We start from the raw sequence: 15,853 nt of genomic DNA on the forward strand, positions 1-15,853 counted from the left end.
GTGAGCCTGCCCCTCAGGAGCCAGCCTGGGCCCGGCTGGGCGCGGCCCCGTGCCAGCAGCACGCTGGCAGGAGCAGGCTGTGCCCATGGCATCAGTGCAGCCTGGTGGCAGCCCGGACGCACCGTCCCCGCCCCCAGCCGGTGCACACACCACGTGGGCCGGCCCGCAGCCCTCGGCGGTGTCCCAGCCTGGGAACCGGCTCCACTGGGGCCCTCAGCCCGTCCCCCTCGCCCTGCCCGCCCCCTGCACTTCCCCTCATGGGGTCCTGCTGTTCAGCCTTGGAGACACCCCTTTATTTTTTTATTTGCAAACGTTTTCATCGATTTTAGAGAGGGAGGGAAGGGAGACATGGATGTGAGAGACAAGGACCCGCTGCTGCCTCACACACACCCACCGGGATGGGCCGTGTGCCTGACTGGACTCAGACCAGCAGCCTCCAGGTTGGCCCAGCGGCCAGGGCTCAGGCCCTTTAGACTGGAGAAGACTGATGCGCGGTGTGTGTGTGTGTGTGTGTGTGTGTGTGCGCGCGCGCGCGTGTGTATATGTGCATGTGTGCGTGTGTATGTGTGTGTACGTGTGCGTGTGTGTGTATGTGTGCATGTGTGTGAGTGTGCGTGCGTGTGTGTGCGTGTGTGTGTATGTGTATGTGTGTGTGTGTGAGTGTGCGTGTGTGTGTGAGTGTGCGTGTGTGTGTGTGTATGTGTGTGTGAGTGTGCGTGTGTGTGTGCGTGTGTGTGAGTGTGTGTGTGAGTGTGTGTGTGTGTGTGTGTGAGTGTGTGTGTGTGTGTATGTGTGTGTGAGTGCGCGTATATGTGTGTGCGTATGTGTGCGTGTGTGTGTGTGCACGCGCGCGTGTGTATGTGTGTGTGTATGTGTGTGTGAGTGTGTGTGTGTGTGTGTGTGTGTGTGTGTGTGTGTGTGTGTGTGTGAGTGTGTGTGTATGTGGGGGGCGCTGAGACGGGGGACTCGGGCTTGCACAGGCTGAGTGGCAGTCAGGGCTCGCATAGTGGTGGGGCTCAGAGCTGCAGAGGCGCGCCATGGAAGGTCACCGGGAGGGCACCGGGGGCAGCCAAGCCAGGAAGCCAGGGACAGCCCTTTGCAGCGGCCCTGGTCCTCCCTCCGGCGTCCCTCTCCCCCGCCGGTCATGTCAGAGCTGCCCGAAACGATCTGGTCTGGGAGGGGACCCTGCAGGGCGAGCCCAGCCCCCCCCTCACTCGTCCACTTTGGGGGCAGCTGCCCTTTGGAAGCCAGGCCTGTTGTCGGGGCCCCTCACGGTGGGCCACGCCCCTCCGTCTGTGTTTCACTCCCTTTAAGCACACAGCCAGGGCATGCCCAGAGCCCCAGACAGAGGGGCCAGCGCCAGGATGGCCCTGGGGAGGCAGGGCAGACCTGGCCGGAGCCCAGCCTCGGGTGGGGGTCTCCAGAAGGGTCTGAGCTGGGGGTGGAGAGCCAGGGGCCTGTGCCCAGCTGTGGAGCAGGCAGAGCCCAGGGTGAGGTGGGCCTGACCTGCCTCTTCCACAGGCCGGCTGGACCCTCCTGGCAGCTGCAGCCGCTCCCTGGCCAGGTACGTCCCGGGGTGAGGTGGGGTGGGGCGGGGTGGGGTGGGGTGGGGCTGTGTGCCTCGGTCGGTCGGTCGGTCGGTCGGTCGTCTCACCGCTCCCTGTCGGCAGCCGGGCCGTGCAGCGCAGCCTGGCCATCGTGCGGCAGGCCCGGCAGCGGCGGCGCCGGGCGGGGCAGGAGTACTGCATGTACTACAACCGCTTCGGCAAGTGCAACCGCGGCGAGCACTGCCCCTACATCCACGACCCCGAGAAGGTGGCCGTGTGCACCAGGTGAGCGCCTCTGGGCGGGGGCGGCCCGCCAGCCCTGTCTCCGCCCTCACCGTCCCTTCTCCACAGGTTCCTCCGGGGCACCTGCAAGAAGACGGACGGCACCTGCCCCTTCTCCCACCAGGTCTCCAAGGAGAAGGTGCGCGCTCGGGCGGGCGCCCCAAGGGGAGGGCTGAGCCGGGCCGTGGGGCAGCTCAGGCTGGCAGTGCCGGCCGGGAGCCGGGGAAGGGCCGAGGGGGCGGCGGCCAGCACTGCTGCGGCAACAGCTTTTCCCCTTGAGGAGCTCGGAGAATCAGCGTTTTCCCTAATGGCGCCCCGGGCTCTGCGAGCGATCTGGAGGCTCACGTCGAGTTTCGGGTTCATTAGCTCGGCTCCACAGCCGTGCGCCCGCTGGCTGACGTGGCCGTGGCGTCTGAGCTAATGTTTCTGTTCCTCGTGTGGGCGCTGTGGGTGCGAACAAGGTTAATTGAAACGAGAAGGCAGTTTCTTCCGGATAACGGCCGAGCTGATAGCGAGGCGGAGCTCCGCCTGGCGTGGAGCTGGCTTCATTATCCTTTTTATTAGAGCTAATTTGGGCTCTAGATCAAAAGCCACATTAAGGGATTGTCTGCAGCCCCACCGCCCCCGCTGGTCCTCTCCCCTCGGCGCTGCAGTTAAAAGACAATTAGAAGCAAATTCGCAGGCACCGAAACGCCTTTGTTTCTCTGCTCTCCCTCCTCAGCCCCCTCCCGCCTTCCCCAGAAAAGTGGGGAGCCGGTAGGTCTGCCTGGGGGTGCTGGCCTGCCCCGGCAGAGACCTGGGGGGGAGACCCCGAGGCCCTGTGTGGCTCCCTCAGGACAGTGGGCGGCGGGGGTCCCAGAGAGGAGTCACTGGAAACATGGCAGCTGCCAAGGTCAGGGGGGGTCAGGCCTCCCCTGGCTCTCAGGCCTCAGTTTCCCCAGTGGGAAGCAGGCGGCTGTGCATCTTCCTGTCCCACCGTCCATCCACCCTTACCCAGGAGGGACAGGTCACTGGGAAGCCTGGGACTGGCAGGTGCTGTCTGGGCGGCTCCGGAGGCCCCGTCTCGGTCCTGAGCCCCCTGCTGGCCCTGCTGTGGCCGCACTGTGTCCCCTCCTCCTGGGCCAGGACCTGTGGAGCCTCCGGCCACAGTCGTGGGGCTTATCCCTGGCTGTGGAGCACATGGCAGGACCCCAGAGTCAGGTGTTCACCTGAGAAGTGGGGTGCAGGAGCTGTGGCCTCGGCCCTCACTGCCGCCCCCTCCCCACAGATGCCTGTGTGCTCCTACTTCCTGAAGGGGATTTGCAACAACAGCGACTGTCCCTACAGCCACGTCTACGTGTCTCGGAAGGCGGAGGTCTGCACCGACTTCCTCAAAGGCTACTGCCCGCTGGGCGCCAAGGTGAGCCCACGCCCCGCAGCCCGCGCTGGCAGCCTGTCCTCTCCCCGTCCTGTCCCGGTGTGGGCCTGGTGGGGAGGGGCTGCCCACCTGCCCAGCCGCTGGCCACCGGCGCCCGCCTCGGCGCCTGCTGGGCTGAGAGGCGGAGGCTCCGGGCAGGGCTGGGCGTGGGCCAGGGAGCGCGGTCAGAGCTGACCCTTCCTGCCAGCAGGCCGAGACGGTCCTGACCGCAGTGGACAGGGCACCGGAGGCACCGGTGTGGGTCGGCGGGGGGATGGTCGTGAACATTCCCGTTTCTGCGGACGAGCGGCTGCTCCGGAGGAAGTGCTTACGGAGCCCCTTTCGGCGCGGGTGCCGTGGCCCATGATGGATAGCGGCTCGTAATTATAGATGGGAAAGCGCTGAGCAGGCCGCGGGCGAGCCGGGCCCGGCAGGGTTAACTCGATTCTCTAAATAATATGAGAAGTGCTGAGTGGGCATCTCCCGCTGCAGTGCCAGCCCCAGCGGGCCCCAGAGAGTCTGTAATAGTCCCCGGATCTCGGGAATGTTAACCTTGCTTCCTGGAGCCTCGGCGTGTTCAAGAGCCGGCCCTTTTCTGGAAACGATTCCGGCTGCGCTGGCTTCGCTGGGCTGGGCCCCGGCCACCGGGCAGCTGACCCGCCCTCCGCGGTGTGCCCTCACACCTCACTCAGTGTGCTGTCAGCCTTCTGCCTCCTGCGTGTGCGCGCGTGTGCGTGTGCGCGCGTGTGGCGGGGAGACTCCGCAAGCCACTCCACCACTAGTTCCACAGCTGCTGTGCTTGCCCTCCGTGTGCAGAGCCGTCGTCCGCTCCCTGGTTTGTGGTGGCGCTCGCTCAGGGAGAGCTCGGCTGGGTTTGCATCCGTGTGGGCTCTGCAGGTTACATCCATCCCCGCCCTGTCCACTTCAGGCATATGGCCCCACCTGGCGTTTGGGGCACTGCAGGTGCTGCAGGCTCACCTGGCTCTCCCACTGCAGCCCTGCGCCCTCCAGCCCTGCCCCCTCCAGCCCTGCGCCCTCCAGCCCTGCCCCCTCCAGCCCTGCCCCCTCCAGCCTTGCCCCCTCCAGCCCTGCCCCCTCCAGCCTGCCCCCTCCAGCCTGCCCCCTCCAGCCCTGCTCCCTCCAGCCTGCACCTTCCAGCCTGCCCCCTCCAGCCTGCTCCCTCCAGCCTGCCCCCTCCAGCCCTGCCCCCTCCAGCCTGCCCCCTCCAGCCCTGCTCCCTCCAGCCTGCCCCCTCCAGCCCTGCTCCCTCCAGCCTTGCCCCCTCCAGCCCTGCCCCCTCCAGCCTGCCCCCTCCAGCCCTGCCCCCTCCAGCCTTGCCCCCTCCAGCCCTGCCCCCTCCAGCCTGCCCCCTCCAGCCTGCCCCCTCCAGCCCTGCTCCCTCCAGCCTTGCCCCCTCCAGCCCTGCCCCCTCCAGCCTGCTCCCTCCAGCCTGCCCCCTCCAGCCTGCCCCCTCCAGCCTGCCCCCTCCAGCCTGCCCCCTGCAGCCTGCCCCCTCCAGCCCTGCTCCCTCCAGCCTTGCCCCCTCCAGCCCTGCCCCCTCCAGCCTGCCCCCTCCAGCCTGCCCCCTCCAGCCTGCACCCTGCAGCCTGCCCCCTCCAGCCTGCCCCCTCCAGCCTGCACTGGCCGCTCCTCCTGGGGCCTGGCTTCTTCCCTGTGGTTAAAGCCCTCAGTTTGGGTGCCAGGTGTTCCTGCTTCCCGGTGCAGAGTGGGGACATAGCTGTGTGCGCTCCTGTGAGTGATCCCATGGCCCTCTCAGCACAGAACTGAGGTGGCACTGCCACTGCCGCCGGCCTCCCCCCACCCTGCAGCCTCCCCCGCCCTGCGGCCTCCCCAGACCTCCGTGTTCCTTAAGCTGCTGGGGCCCCCGCCTCTGCCTCTGGGCACCATCCTCTGGCTGGTGCTCGCGCTCTGCCTTGGCCCGTTTTGAATTGGGAATGAGCATGTTCTGGAATCATCCCTCAGAGACGTGATCTGCAAATCTTTCTCTCGCTCAGTGAGTCGCCTATCATTCCCAGTGGCTCCTCCTCTGCCCCCCGCCCGTTCCCCTCCCCCCGCCCCGGGTGCCCTTAGATGCAGTCTGTCTGTCGTTGCTTGTTTTGGTGCCAAATCCCAGGAGTGTTGGTCAGATTCAGCGTCCTGCAGCTCCCGCCCTGCCCTGAGGGTGCTCGGCTTTCTCGTGGCTTTAGTCTGTGGCGTGGGGGCCACCTCGCCTGCCTGGGGGTCCCGTTGTCCCAGCACCGTTTGCGAAAAGACGGTTGTATCCACTGGTCTGTCTGTCCTGATGCCGGAGTTTATTGCTGCGGCTTGATAAGAAGTTAGAAATCAGAAACGTCAGTCCTTCCAATAGTGTTCTTTTCCCCGAGACTGCTTTGCCTCTTCAGGATCCTGAGGCTCCCTATGGGTGCTTTTGGATGAGTTTTTCTGTTTCTAAAAAAGCAAAAATAAAAGACGGCCTTTGGGGTTTGCAGGAACTGTGGGTGACATCGAACAGGAGCAGGTCTTCCAGTCCAACCGAGGCACGTCTGCTTTCATCGCTCAGCAGAGTTTTGTAGTTTCCAGTGTGCAAGTCTTTGGCCGCCTTGCTCAAGTTAATTTCTTTTTTCATTTTAAAAAATATATATTTTATTGATTTTTTTACAGAGAGGAAGAGAGAGGGATAGAGAGTTAGAAACATCGATGAGAGAGAATCATCAATCAGCTGCCTCTTGCACACCTCCTACTGGGGATGTGCCCGCAACCAAGGTACATGCCCTTGACCGGGAATTGAACCCGGGACCTTTCATTCAGCAGGCCGATGCTCTATCCACTGAGCCAAACCGGCTTTGGCTCAAGTTTATTTCTAAGTATTATAAATTCATGGTGGGGGGTGGTGGTAGTGTCCCTCACCCCTGTACCCTCTCCAATCTGGGACATCCCTCTCACAATCCGGGACCCCTGGCTCCTAACTGCTCCCCTGCCTGCCTGTCTGATCGCCCCCAACTGCCCTCCCCACTGGCCTGCTCACCTCCAACTGACCCCTTCACCAGCCTACTTGCCCCCAATTGCCCCCTCCTTGCTGGCCTGTTTGCCCTCATGGTTTTGTCCAAAAGGTCTCTTGGCCTAATTACCATATTATCCTTTTATTAGTATCGATGAGAGTTTTGAAATTTCCTTTTTACATTGTTTGTTGCAAGTATGTGACAACGTGATTATATGGTGGTTCTGTATCCTGGAATGAGGCTGAATTTACTTACTGATCTCACAGTTATTCTGAGGACTCTTCTCTGCTAACAGAGATAATTTCTTTCCTTTTTATTTGGATGCCTGCTATGTTTTAATCTATTTTTGCCTCATTGCTCTGCCAGACTTGCAGTACTATGTTGAATAAAGGGGCAGATGGGGGCGCCCTTGTCCGCTCTCTCGCCGCAGAGGGAAAGCTCCCAGCCTGCACCCTGAGCGTGGGCCAGTGAGGCCTGTTCGAAGGCCTTGGTCGTGGCAGGTGCTCCCTTCCCAGATTCTAGTGTGTTTGGTGTTTTTATCATAAAAGCGTTGAATCCTGTCCAGTTGTTTTGCTTCATTGAGATGAGCCTTGAGCTTCCTCCTTCCCCGTTTCCAAGGTGCCAGCCAGCACTGAGGCCGTGATGGGGATTGCTCTTTGGGTGTTGAGCCATCCTCCTGGGAACAGCGCCGACGTGGTCGCCCTGAATTCCTCTCTGGCATCTGGCGGAGGCGCCTGCGTCTGCGCACAGCAGTGTGAACTGGTCTCCTTTTCCTGGGCATCTTGGTCCCCATCGGTACCGAGGGGATGGGTCGGCTCGCAGATTGCTTGGGCCATTCAGGGTCGGCCAGCGTTCCTCAGACCGTCAGTCTCAGAACTGGGAGTTCCATAGGATTCAGCCGTGAGGCCGGCTGGTGGCCTTTCTCTGCTCAGAGGTGTTCGTGCTGAGCGGCCTCCTGACCTCCACACGCTGGGCAGCCGCCTCTGGAGCGGCTGTGGCTGCGCAGCGGCTCGCGCAGTGAGCACGCCGTCCGGCCGCTGAGGAGAGTGAGGCTTTCTCGCTGCAGCGTCTGCGGGGACGGCTCTCCAGCCTTCACGCTGGTGCTGGGGAGGGATGCTTGTCTCCTCTGTCTCTGTTTTGCTGGAGGTTGGTTCGTGCAGGGCCTGTGGGCTCTCGCCCGTGTGCTGGCGTCTGGTTCCTGGTGGCGCGGGGCCGGTGGGGGACAGGAGTGGCCAGTGCAGAGAGGTCCGCTGGAGGCGGCGGCCAGGCCCGGCCACGGGTCTACACGCGGTTCTGGGCGGGCTCGGCGGGCTCCGCAGGGGTCCTCCAGCCCATCTGGCGGGTCCCGGCTGCCTGCCGCCACGAGAGGGGCAGTGGGTGCCCAGGCTCGTAGCATCTGCCTTGCCCACAGAGCCATCTGCAGGGAGAGGGGGGAAGGGCCGCTCAGCTGGAGGAGGGCCGCGGCAGGGCAGGCAGGCGGCCGCCCTGACAGCCGAGGTGGACGGTGTGCGGCGGCCTGGGGACACCTCCCAGGCCTCCGGCCCAGGTCCACTCATCCCATTCCTACCCCGCCAGGCCTTCCTCCAGGAGGGCGGCTCTGGTCAGGAGGAGGGGTTCGCACCCCGAGAACCCCCACCCAGCCCAGCAGGACCCCCAGGGCCTCGGGGCCAGCAGGGCGGCGCCCTCGCCATCGGTGCTCAGGGCACGTGGAGAGAGGCTGCAGCTGGAGCCCAGCCAGGCTCGGAGCGGAAAGGCTGCCCCCCCCCCGGCCCCAGCTGTGCCCTCTCCCCGCAGTGCAAGAAGAAGCACACCCTGCTGTGCCCCGACTACTCCCGCCGGGGCGCCTGCCCCCGGGGCGCCCAGTGCCAGCTGCTCCACCGCAGCCAAAAGTGCCCCGGCCGCCGGGCAGCTGCGCCCCCGGCCCCGGAGCCCAGCGGCGCGCCTCCCAGGAGCGGGGCCTCCACTGGCCACGGGCCCAGGTGAGGGGTGCTGTGGGGAAGCTCTGGGGACGTGCGGGACCCCTGGGGAGCCCTACATCCCGCCAGCTCTTCTGGCTCAGGCCCTAAAGGAACCTCCGGCTGGACAGAGCCAAGGGCATCCCAGCCCCATCAGCTAGTGCGGTGCTGCCAGCCCCCGCCCGCCCCTGCCCTGCCCCTGCCCCCACTGCCCCGCCCCCCTGCCCACTGCCCCCCCCCCTGCCACTGCCCCGCCGCCCTGCCACTGCCCCTCCCCGCTGCACTGCCCTGCCCCCTCCCCGCCCTGCCACTGCCCCTGCCCCCTCCCGCCTGCCCCTGCCCCCCCGCCGCCCTGCCCCGCCCCCTGCCCCCCCTGCCCCTCCCCGCCCCCTCGCCCGCCCTGCCACTGCCCCTGCCCGCCCTCCCCCTGCCCCGCCCTGCCCCCTCCCCGCCCTGCCACTGCCTCCCCCCCCCCTGCCACTGCCCCCGCCCCGCCCGCCCCTGCCCCTCCCCCTCCCCGCCCTGCCACTGCCCCCGCCCGCCCCTGCCCTGCCCCTGCCCCCTCCCCGCCCTGCCACTGCCCCCCCCCGCCCTGCCCTGCCCCCCCCCCCCCCTGCCACTGCCCCCGCCCCGCCCTGCCCCTGCCCCTGCCCCCTCCCCGCCCTGCCACTGCCCCCTCCCCGCCCTGCCCCTGCCCCCGCCCCGCCCTGCCCGAGCCCCAGGGAGGAAGGTCCTCGGCCAGGACTCCCTCTCCCCGGGGGAGGGCAGGCGAGGTGGGCCGGCTGAGGTGGGGCCTGTGGCTCCCCTGCCCCAGGGTGGGAGCCTTGCGAAGAGGAGGGTGATACCTGGTGGCGGGGGTGGGGGGAGCAGGGGAGCCAGGGGGTGGCGCTGGGAGGGACCTCCAGGTGGCGCCTGGTGGGGCCTCCGGATGCCCTGTGGAGCCGCCCTCACGCCCCTCTCCCTTCTCCCCAGGAAGCCCCCAGCTGCCCAGCGCCCCGCCAGGCAGACGCCCAGCTCCCCCGCCTCGGAGGCTGCTGGCCCGGCCTCCCCGCTCCCCTCCGCTTCAGCCTGCCCCCTGCCATCGAAGGCCCCCTGCCCCTCCTCCCCCTCCCCCTGCCCCTTCCCCCCGCCCTCCCCCTCCCCCCCCTCAGACGGGGAGGAGCCGGCGCTGCAGGAGGAGGCCGCCTCTGCAGGGAAGGGCCCCGGGGGCCTGTCCAAGCTGCCCTCCTTCATCGCCCTGCAGTCCTCACCCAGCCCGGGCGGCCAGCCCAGGGCCCCGGCCAGCAGGAGCCGCCCCGCCAAGGACTCAGGTAGGCCGCCAGCCCGGCCCCGCGCACGGCCAGGGTCTCCCGTGCCCGCAGCTCCAGCGCGGTGTGCCACCTGCCGCCATGGGCGGGCAGGCCGAGGTGGGTGCGCAGGCCGAGGCTGATTTAATTAGGAAGCACCCATTCTGCTAATTTGTTCTGGAAGCTGGCGCACGCTCCGGAGCCAACAGATGCTCCGCTCCCCGGTGAGCACTTGGGCCCGGTAATGGCTCCACTCAGCCTTGTTGAGGAGAGAAAAGAGGGTTTTATGGCTGCAAACGGCCCTTCTGTAAACATCTTACAGCTCTCCGCGCGTCTGAGTGACGATAAACCCCACGCAGCTCGGCGGGCTGCAAATGTGCGACCATACGGCCATCATTTCATTGTCATATTTCACGGTCGTAACGTTAATGGAAGATGCTTGCCGCAGCCTCCCTAGCAGCTCCGTTGAGCACGCTCAATCGCGGACGCGGAGGAGGGGCCGCTGGGAGCTCTGCCGCTTTTATTTTGTAAATCAGGAACCGGCAGCCACCCAGAGTCCAAGGAGGCAGGCAGGGGCGCCCCCCCCGGCCTCTGCTCTGCGGAGCTGGGCGGGGAGGGCCCGGGCAGGAGGCCCCCCAGCTGCCACAAAGCAGTGAGGCAGAGGCCCGGGCCCCGCGGCTGGGCCGAGCAGGTGGCTGGGGCCTCAGCCCTGAGCGCCCACCGAGAGGCCTGCCCGTGGGGGCTGTGGAGGCGTCCGGTCCTCAGGCACAGCCTGAGGGGCTCATGGGAAGGGAGAGGCCCCGTGGACGACTCTCCACCCTCTGGCTGCTTCTGAGCACAGGCTGCCCCGTCTCCGCACCGGGCCTCGGTGCCCTGCCCCGCCCAGCCTGCGGCTGGCACACTCCTGGCTTTTCCCGGAAGGTGCAGCCCGTCTGGGTGTGCCCCGGTGCTCCAGCTCCGCCTGCCCCTCCCCCCCACCGGCCACGGGCACTGCTCCCCTCTCCGGGGCCACAGGGGCCAGGCCTGCTCCCGAGGGACAGCTGGGTCCCAGGTGGCCTGTCGGAAGCCGCTGTCCCCGTTCCCAGTGCCCCTGCTGTGCCCGCCCTCTCGGGAGCTGGGGGCTGCCGCCAGCCAGGGGCTCCTGGCGCCTGACCTCTGCCCTTCTCGGAACAGGGAAACCTCTGCACATCAAACCCCGGCTGTGAGCCAGGTGCCAGCCCACGCCTACCTCCACCCCTCGGCGCGGACAGGAAGGGGCTCCCGCTCCCGCCCCGGAGGGCTGCTGCCAGGAGACGCCCTGGGGGCCACAGGGCCATCGTCCGCCCACCCAGCCCCAGCCTCCCCCGACCAGTGCGAGCCCAGGCCTCCCCTCCCTCGGCTGGGCCCTGCCTGGCCGGCCCCTCTGTACCCCGCACCTCCCACCCAGCACACGCCCCCCCCCCTGAGGTGGGGCAGTGGTCACTGCACCCGAGCCTCACCCAGGACTCCCGCCCGGCAGGGGCCACCAGCCAGCTCCCTGGCGGCATTCACGTTCAGCAATAAAGGTTGTCCCGCGTCTGCTTGCTGCCCGTCTGTCGCCTCGCCACAGCTCACGGTGGCCGCTGCCCAGGGGGCCCTGGGAGCCTGGGGGACCTGGAGCCCTGGAGAAGGGGCTGGCCGCAGACTGAAGGTTCAGACCTCCCAGGACCACTGCTCCGTCCTCCCACTGCCCACCAGGCTCTGGGCCTGAGCAGGAGCCCCGGCCCGGCCCTCACGGCCAGGCCCTGTGCCTGGGGCCAGGGCCGGGGCTGCAGCAGGCTGGGTGAGCCCCCGCCGAGCCCTGCAGAGGCCCGGCAGCTCGGGGGTGGCCGGCCGGGCAGGGGCCGGGCAGGTCGGCAGCCTGAGGTGGAGGCAGCTGGTGCGGCTCGCACACTCGCACGCTGCTGGTCATTGGTGGCTGTCCCTGGTCACGGCTGGGACCCGCCTGCACCCCTGCCTCTCCCCACGCCCTGGGGCGCCCTTGAGCTGTCCTTGAAGGGCGAAGCCTTGACAGTGGGAGGGGCCGGGTAACTGCTTCCTGCCTGGCAGACCCCTCAGTAAGAGCGGGGTGCGCCTGCTGCCCCAGGTGCCCGGTGTGTCCACTGGCAGCTGACCTGCCTGACGGACGCCTGACACCCCCACCCCCCACGGCCCTGCTCCCCAGGCCAAGGCTCTGGGACTGCCAGTGGGAGGCCTGGGAAGGGGGACCCAGGACCCCCTGTGCTCAGCCCAGCGCCCGGAGCCGCAGTCAGGCCGCCCGCAGGCAGCACGGAAGGCCCTGGAAGGCCTGGGCACTCGGGGAGACCCGAGGTGGGGCGGGGGCGCAGGAGGCAATGCCTGGGGAGGAGAGGCGTGCAGCTTTCTGCACAACGTCCACGCAGGCGACCCCTGCCCCAGCTCGGGAGCTGCCGCCCAGAGCCACATGCCCTCCTCCCGGCCCTTCCCTGGCTGCTGGCACCACGGCCCTTCCTGGCCGAGTGTCCTTGCCCGAAACATTTCAGGTGGACCCTGGGGGCCAGGCTCTTGGTGGCTGAGCATGGGCCTCAAGGACCTCGGGGGGCGCTGATGGGGGCTCCGCTGGTCCGCCAGCCTGACCCCTCAGGACAAGGGAGGCACTTGGGCAGACGGGGGTGGTGGTGGCCCCAGAGCCCAGCGTGATGGGTGTCCGTGCCCTCAGCCGGCAAACACTTCGCTCCTGAGTCAGGGGCCTCCCCCTGGACACTGGGGGCTCTAAGGGGCGCCCCAAACCCTGTGATGCTTCTGTGTCCTGGAGTCTAAACACCTGACCTGGGGGCTCCATCCTGCCCCCCTTTGCTGGGCCATCCCTCAGGGTCCCCCCAGCAGGGTGTGGGGGCAGTAGAGGCGGCACAGAGGCCCGCTAAGGGGGCTGGGCCACCCGTGGTCTATTAGGTGTGGGTTTGAGCCCCAATAGTGGTACATTTTTATTATAAATTACAGACGTTTGAGCAGAACAAGGAGCAACTCCGTAGCTGAATGCCTCTAGCGGCTTTCTGCCTGCGTCCCTCCTCACTTTTCTTCTTACGCATAAATACTTGGAGTTAGTGTTGCCTTTTTACACAAGTCATACAACAGCCAGAAACAGGATGGGGAGCGGGTCACTCCCAGTCAGGTCCCTCTCCCCCATTGGCCCTGGGGGGGCAGGGGCAGGGACCCTCACCCGCTAGGGCGTCCCTGGGCCACCGACTGCACCTTCAAACCTCAGGCCCCCGCGCCCTGCTCCAGCCCCCGCCTGGTGGGCAGCTGGGGCCGGGTTCCTAATTGCCGAGCCCCGCCCCTCAGCCGCCGGCCCCGCCCTGGCCCTGGAGCACCCGCCCCTCTGTGCCCGCACCCTGTCCCCGGAGCACCCCCTCGGCGGTCCCCTCCCCGCCTGTCCGCACCCTGGGTCCCACCGCCAGGGTAAAACGTGGTGGACGGAATTCCTGAACCCGCCTGGACCGCGCGCGCCCGCCGGGCCGGTGTCCCGGCGTCGAGAGGCCTGGAGGTCCCCGCACGGCCACGCCAGCCGCGGGACGCTGCCTCCGCCAGCCGGGCAGCGCCGGGAAGGGGCAGCTGGGTCACGGCCAGCGGGGCTGTGCGGGGACCGAGGCACCAAGGGGCACCTTCTGCTCCCCGAGACTCCCCGGGCGCCCCGTCGCGCACGCGAGGGCCCAGAGGCCGCAAACCGGTGCCCACACCCGGCGGCCCTCTGCCTCGCGCCCCCGCGCCCCCCGCCGCTGCAGTGCCCCGCGGCGGCCACCAGAGGGCCCTGCTCCAGCCCGCGGCCCGTCACCACCCTTTCCCACAGCTGTTCCCCGCAGGAGATTGACAGCTGGGATCCGGGTTGCCATGGGGATAGGCAAATGAGGGCGGCGGGTCTGGGACTCCTATTGGCCCGAGGGCGCGCGCCCCTCCCAAGGAGGCGGGCCCGGGCGCCGGGCGCCGGGCTCTATAAAAGGGGAGCGCGCGGCGCGGCGCTCGGCCTTGGAGGCGGGGCCGGCCGAGCGCGGGCGGAGCGCCCGGGAGTCCCTGCAGCCCCAGGCGGCGGCCGCCCCGCAGCCGCCGGCCACCTGCCCTGGCGCCGGAGGGGGACGGGAGCGCGGCCGGCCTGCGCCCGCGGTGACCGGGGCGCGCTCGCGGCCCGCGCCGCCCAAGGACCCAGCCGCGCGGCCCCAGCTGCCGAGACTGAGTTGACCGCGCGCGAAACTTTTACACGCGCGCTCGGGGCCGCAGCCGGGAGCCGCCCGTCCCTGCCGCCCGCGGCCGCCCCGCCGGGACCCAGCGCCGTGGCGTTCGGAGCGGGGAGAGGCCCGCGGCCCCCCCACGCCCTCCCTCGGGGCACAGCCGGGCGGGGCCGGGCCCCGGGCGATGGCCGCGGAGCTGGCGATGGGCGCCGAGCTGCCCAGTAGCCCGCTGGCCATCGAGTACGTCAACGACTTCGACCTGATGAAGTTCGAGGTGAAGAAGGAACCCGCCGAGGCCGAGCGTTTCTGCCACCGCCTGCATCCCGGCTCCGTGTCCTCGACGCCGCTCAGCACGCCCTGCTCCTCCGTGCCCTCCTCGCCCAGCTTCTGCGCGCCCAGCCCGGGCGCCGGGGGCGGCGGCGCGGCGCAGGCCGGGGGCGCGGCGGGCGCGGCGGGGAAGCCGGCGCCGGAGGAGCTGTACTGGATGAGCGGCTACCAGCACCACCTGAGCCCCGAGGCGCTCGGCCTGACGCCCGAGGACGCGGTGGAGGCGCTCATCGGTAGCGGCCAGCACGCCGGGCACCACAGCGCGCACCACCCCGCGGCCGCGGCGGCCTACGAGGCCTTCCGGGGCCCGGGCTTCGCGGGCGGCGGCGGCGCCGGGGACGTGGGCGCGGGCCACCCCCACGGCGCGCACCACGGCGCCCACCACCACCACGTGCGCCTGGAGGAGCGCTTCTCCGACGACCAGCTGGTGTCCATGTCGGTGCGCGAGCTGAACCGGCAGCTGCGCGGGGTGAGCAAGGAGGAGGTGCTGCGGCTGAAGCAGAAGCGGCGCACCCTCAAGAACCGCGGCTACGCGCAGTCCTGCCGCTTCAAGCGCGTGCAGCAGCGGCACGTCCTGGAGAGCGAGCGGAGCCGGCTGCAGGCGCAGGTGGAGCAGCTGCGGCGGGAGCTGGGGCGCCTGGCGGAGGAGCGGGACCGCTACCGGGAGAAGTTTGAGAAGCTGGCGGCCCGCGGCGGCCCCGGGGGCGCGGGCGGGCCCGGCCTCCCGCGGGCGTCCTCGCCGCCGCAGGCCGGGCCCGGCGGGGCCAAGGGCGCGCCCGGCTTCTTCCTGTGAGCGCGGCTCGGAGAGGCCCAGCCCCGGGCCAGACTCTCCCCGCGCCCCCGGGAGAGGCCCAGACCCCGGGCCAGACTCTCCCCGCGCCCCCGGGGCCCCCGGGAGAGGCCCAGACCCCGGGCCAGACTCTCCCCGCGCCCCCGGGGCCCCCGGGAGAGGCCCAGACCCCGGGCCAGACTCTCCCCGCGCCGCCCGGAGAGGTCCAGCCCCGGGGCCAGACTCTCCCTGCGCCCGCCGCCAGGAGAAGCCCAGACCCCGGGCCAGACTCGCCCCGCGCCCCCGGGGCCCCCGGGAGAGGCCCAGACCCCGGGCCAGACTCTCCCCGCGCCCCCGGGGCCCCCGGGAGAGGCCCAGACCCCGGGCCAGACTCGCCCCGCGCCCGCCGCCCGGAGGAGCCCAGACCCCGGGGCCGGCCCCGGGCGCCCGCTCCAGGCCCTCCAAGGGCGGCGGGCCTCGGCCTCCCCGCGGCGCGGCCCCTCGCCCCGCACCGGCCCGGGGAGCGCAGTGACTTCGGGGAAAGCGGCTCCGGGCTCCCGGGGCCCCACGTGCACGCCCGGCCCGGCCCGGGACCCGCCCTCCTGTCTCCCCTCCGGTCCTCGCCCTCTTTACGGCGGAAGCGCCTGGTTCCCACGGGTGTGTTTGTTCTGCTCGGTGACGGGGGAGAAGGCCCCGCAGAGGCTCCTGCCCGCGGGGACCCCTCGGACTCCGCTCCCCGCATGTGCCCCGCCCGCCTGCCCCCGCCCCGCCCGCCTGCCCGCCCCGCCCGCCCCGTCCCTGGGAGGTGGGCCCGGAGCCTGGGCTGCACCCCGTCCCGCCGCCCCGGGGGGGGGGGGCTCGGACCCGCGCCGCGTCCTCCGCACCAGGGAAAAGCACCCTGTTTACCTTCGGAGAAATGAGAGTGACCGCGTTCCTGCGGGGAACCAGCGGTTTGGCCTGGCCTCCCGCATGGGGGTGGGTGAAGTGTCTGTTTTCACTGTTTCCTTCAGTTTGAGGGTTAAGCCGGCCTGGGGGCGGGTCACCCCGGGCCGGGCCCCTCTTCCTGGGAGCCGCGGGCAGAGGCCCGAACAAT

The 15,853-nt window shown here is 69.1% G+C and overlaps 2 protein-coding genes across 3 annotated transcripts in view; both read left to right on the top strand.

The window, feature by feature from the left end:
* The window catches only part of ZC3H3 (zinc finger CCCH-type containing 3), a 35,459-nt gene extending 24,634 nt beyond the window's left edge, over positions 1-10,825 (top strand). Inside the window, exons 6-12 of one of the 2 annotated variants that reach the window (XM_036437435.2) lie at positions 1,522-1,564; positions 1,671-1,832; positions 1,899-1,968; positions 3,097-3,228; positions 8,019-8,203; positions 9,152-9,489; positions 9,788-9,978. In XM_036437435.2, the coding sequence (XP_036293328.1) occupies positions 1,522-1,564; positions 1,671-1,832; positions 1,899-1,968; positions 3,097-3,228; positions 8,019-8,203; positions 9,152-9,489; positions 9,788-9,807 (950 nt within the window). In that variant the 3' untranslated portion in view covers positions 9,808-9,978. Of the gene's footprint in view, positions 1-1,521; positions 1,565-1,670; positions 1,833-1,898; positions 1,969-3,096; positions 3,229-8,018; positions 8,204-9,151; positions 9,490-9,787; positions 9,979-10,638 lie in introns of those variants that run through there. The other variant, XM_036437434.2, reaches the window with a different exon arrangement.
* Positions 10,826-13,438: 2,613 nt separating this feature from the next.
* On the top strand, positions 13,439-14,805 carry MAFA (MAF bZIP transcription factor A). The gene has a single exon (XM_036437470.2). The coding sequence runs from the start codon at positions 13,849-13,851 to the stop codon at positions 14,782-14,784; it is 936 nt and encodes a 311-aa protein (XP_036293363.1). The 5' UTR covers positions 13,439-13,848; the 3' UTR covers positions 14,785-14,805.
* The last annotated feature ends 1,048 nt before the right edge of the window (positions 14,806-15,853 follow it).

This window comes from Pipistrellus kuhlii, unplaced genomic scaffold (assembly GCF_014108245.1).
Source record: "Pipistrellus kuhlii isolate mPipKuh1 unplaced genomic scaffold, mPipKuh1.p scaffold_m20_p_14, whole genome shotgun sequence".
Classification (NCBI taxonomy): domain Eukaryota; kingdom Metazoa; phylum Chordata; class Mammalia; order Chiroptera; family Vespertilionidae; genus Pipistrellus; species Pipistrellus kuhlii.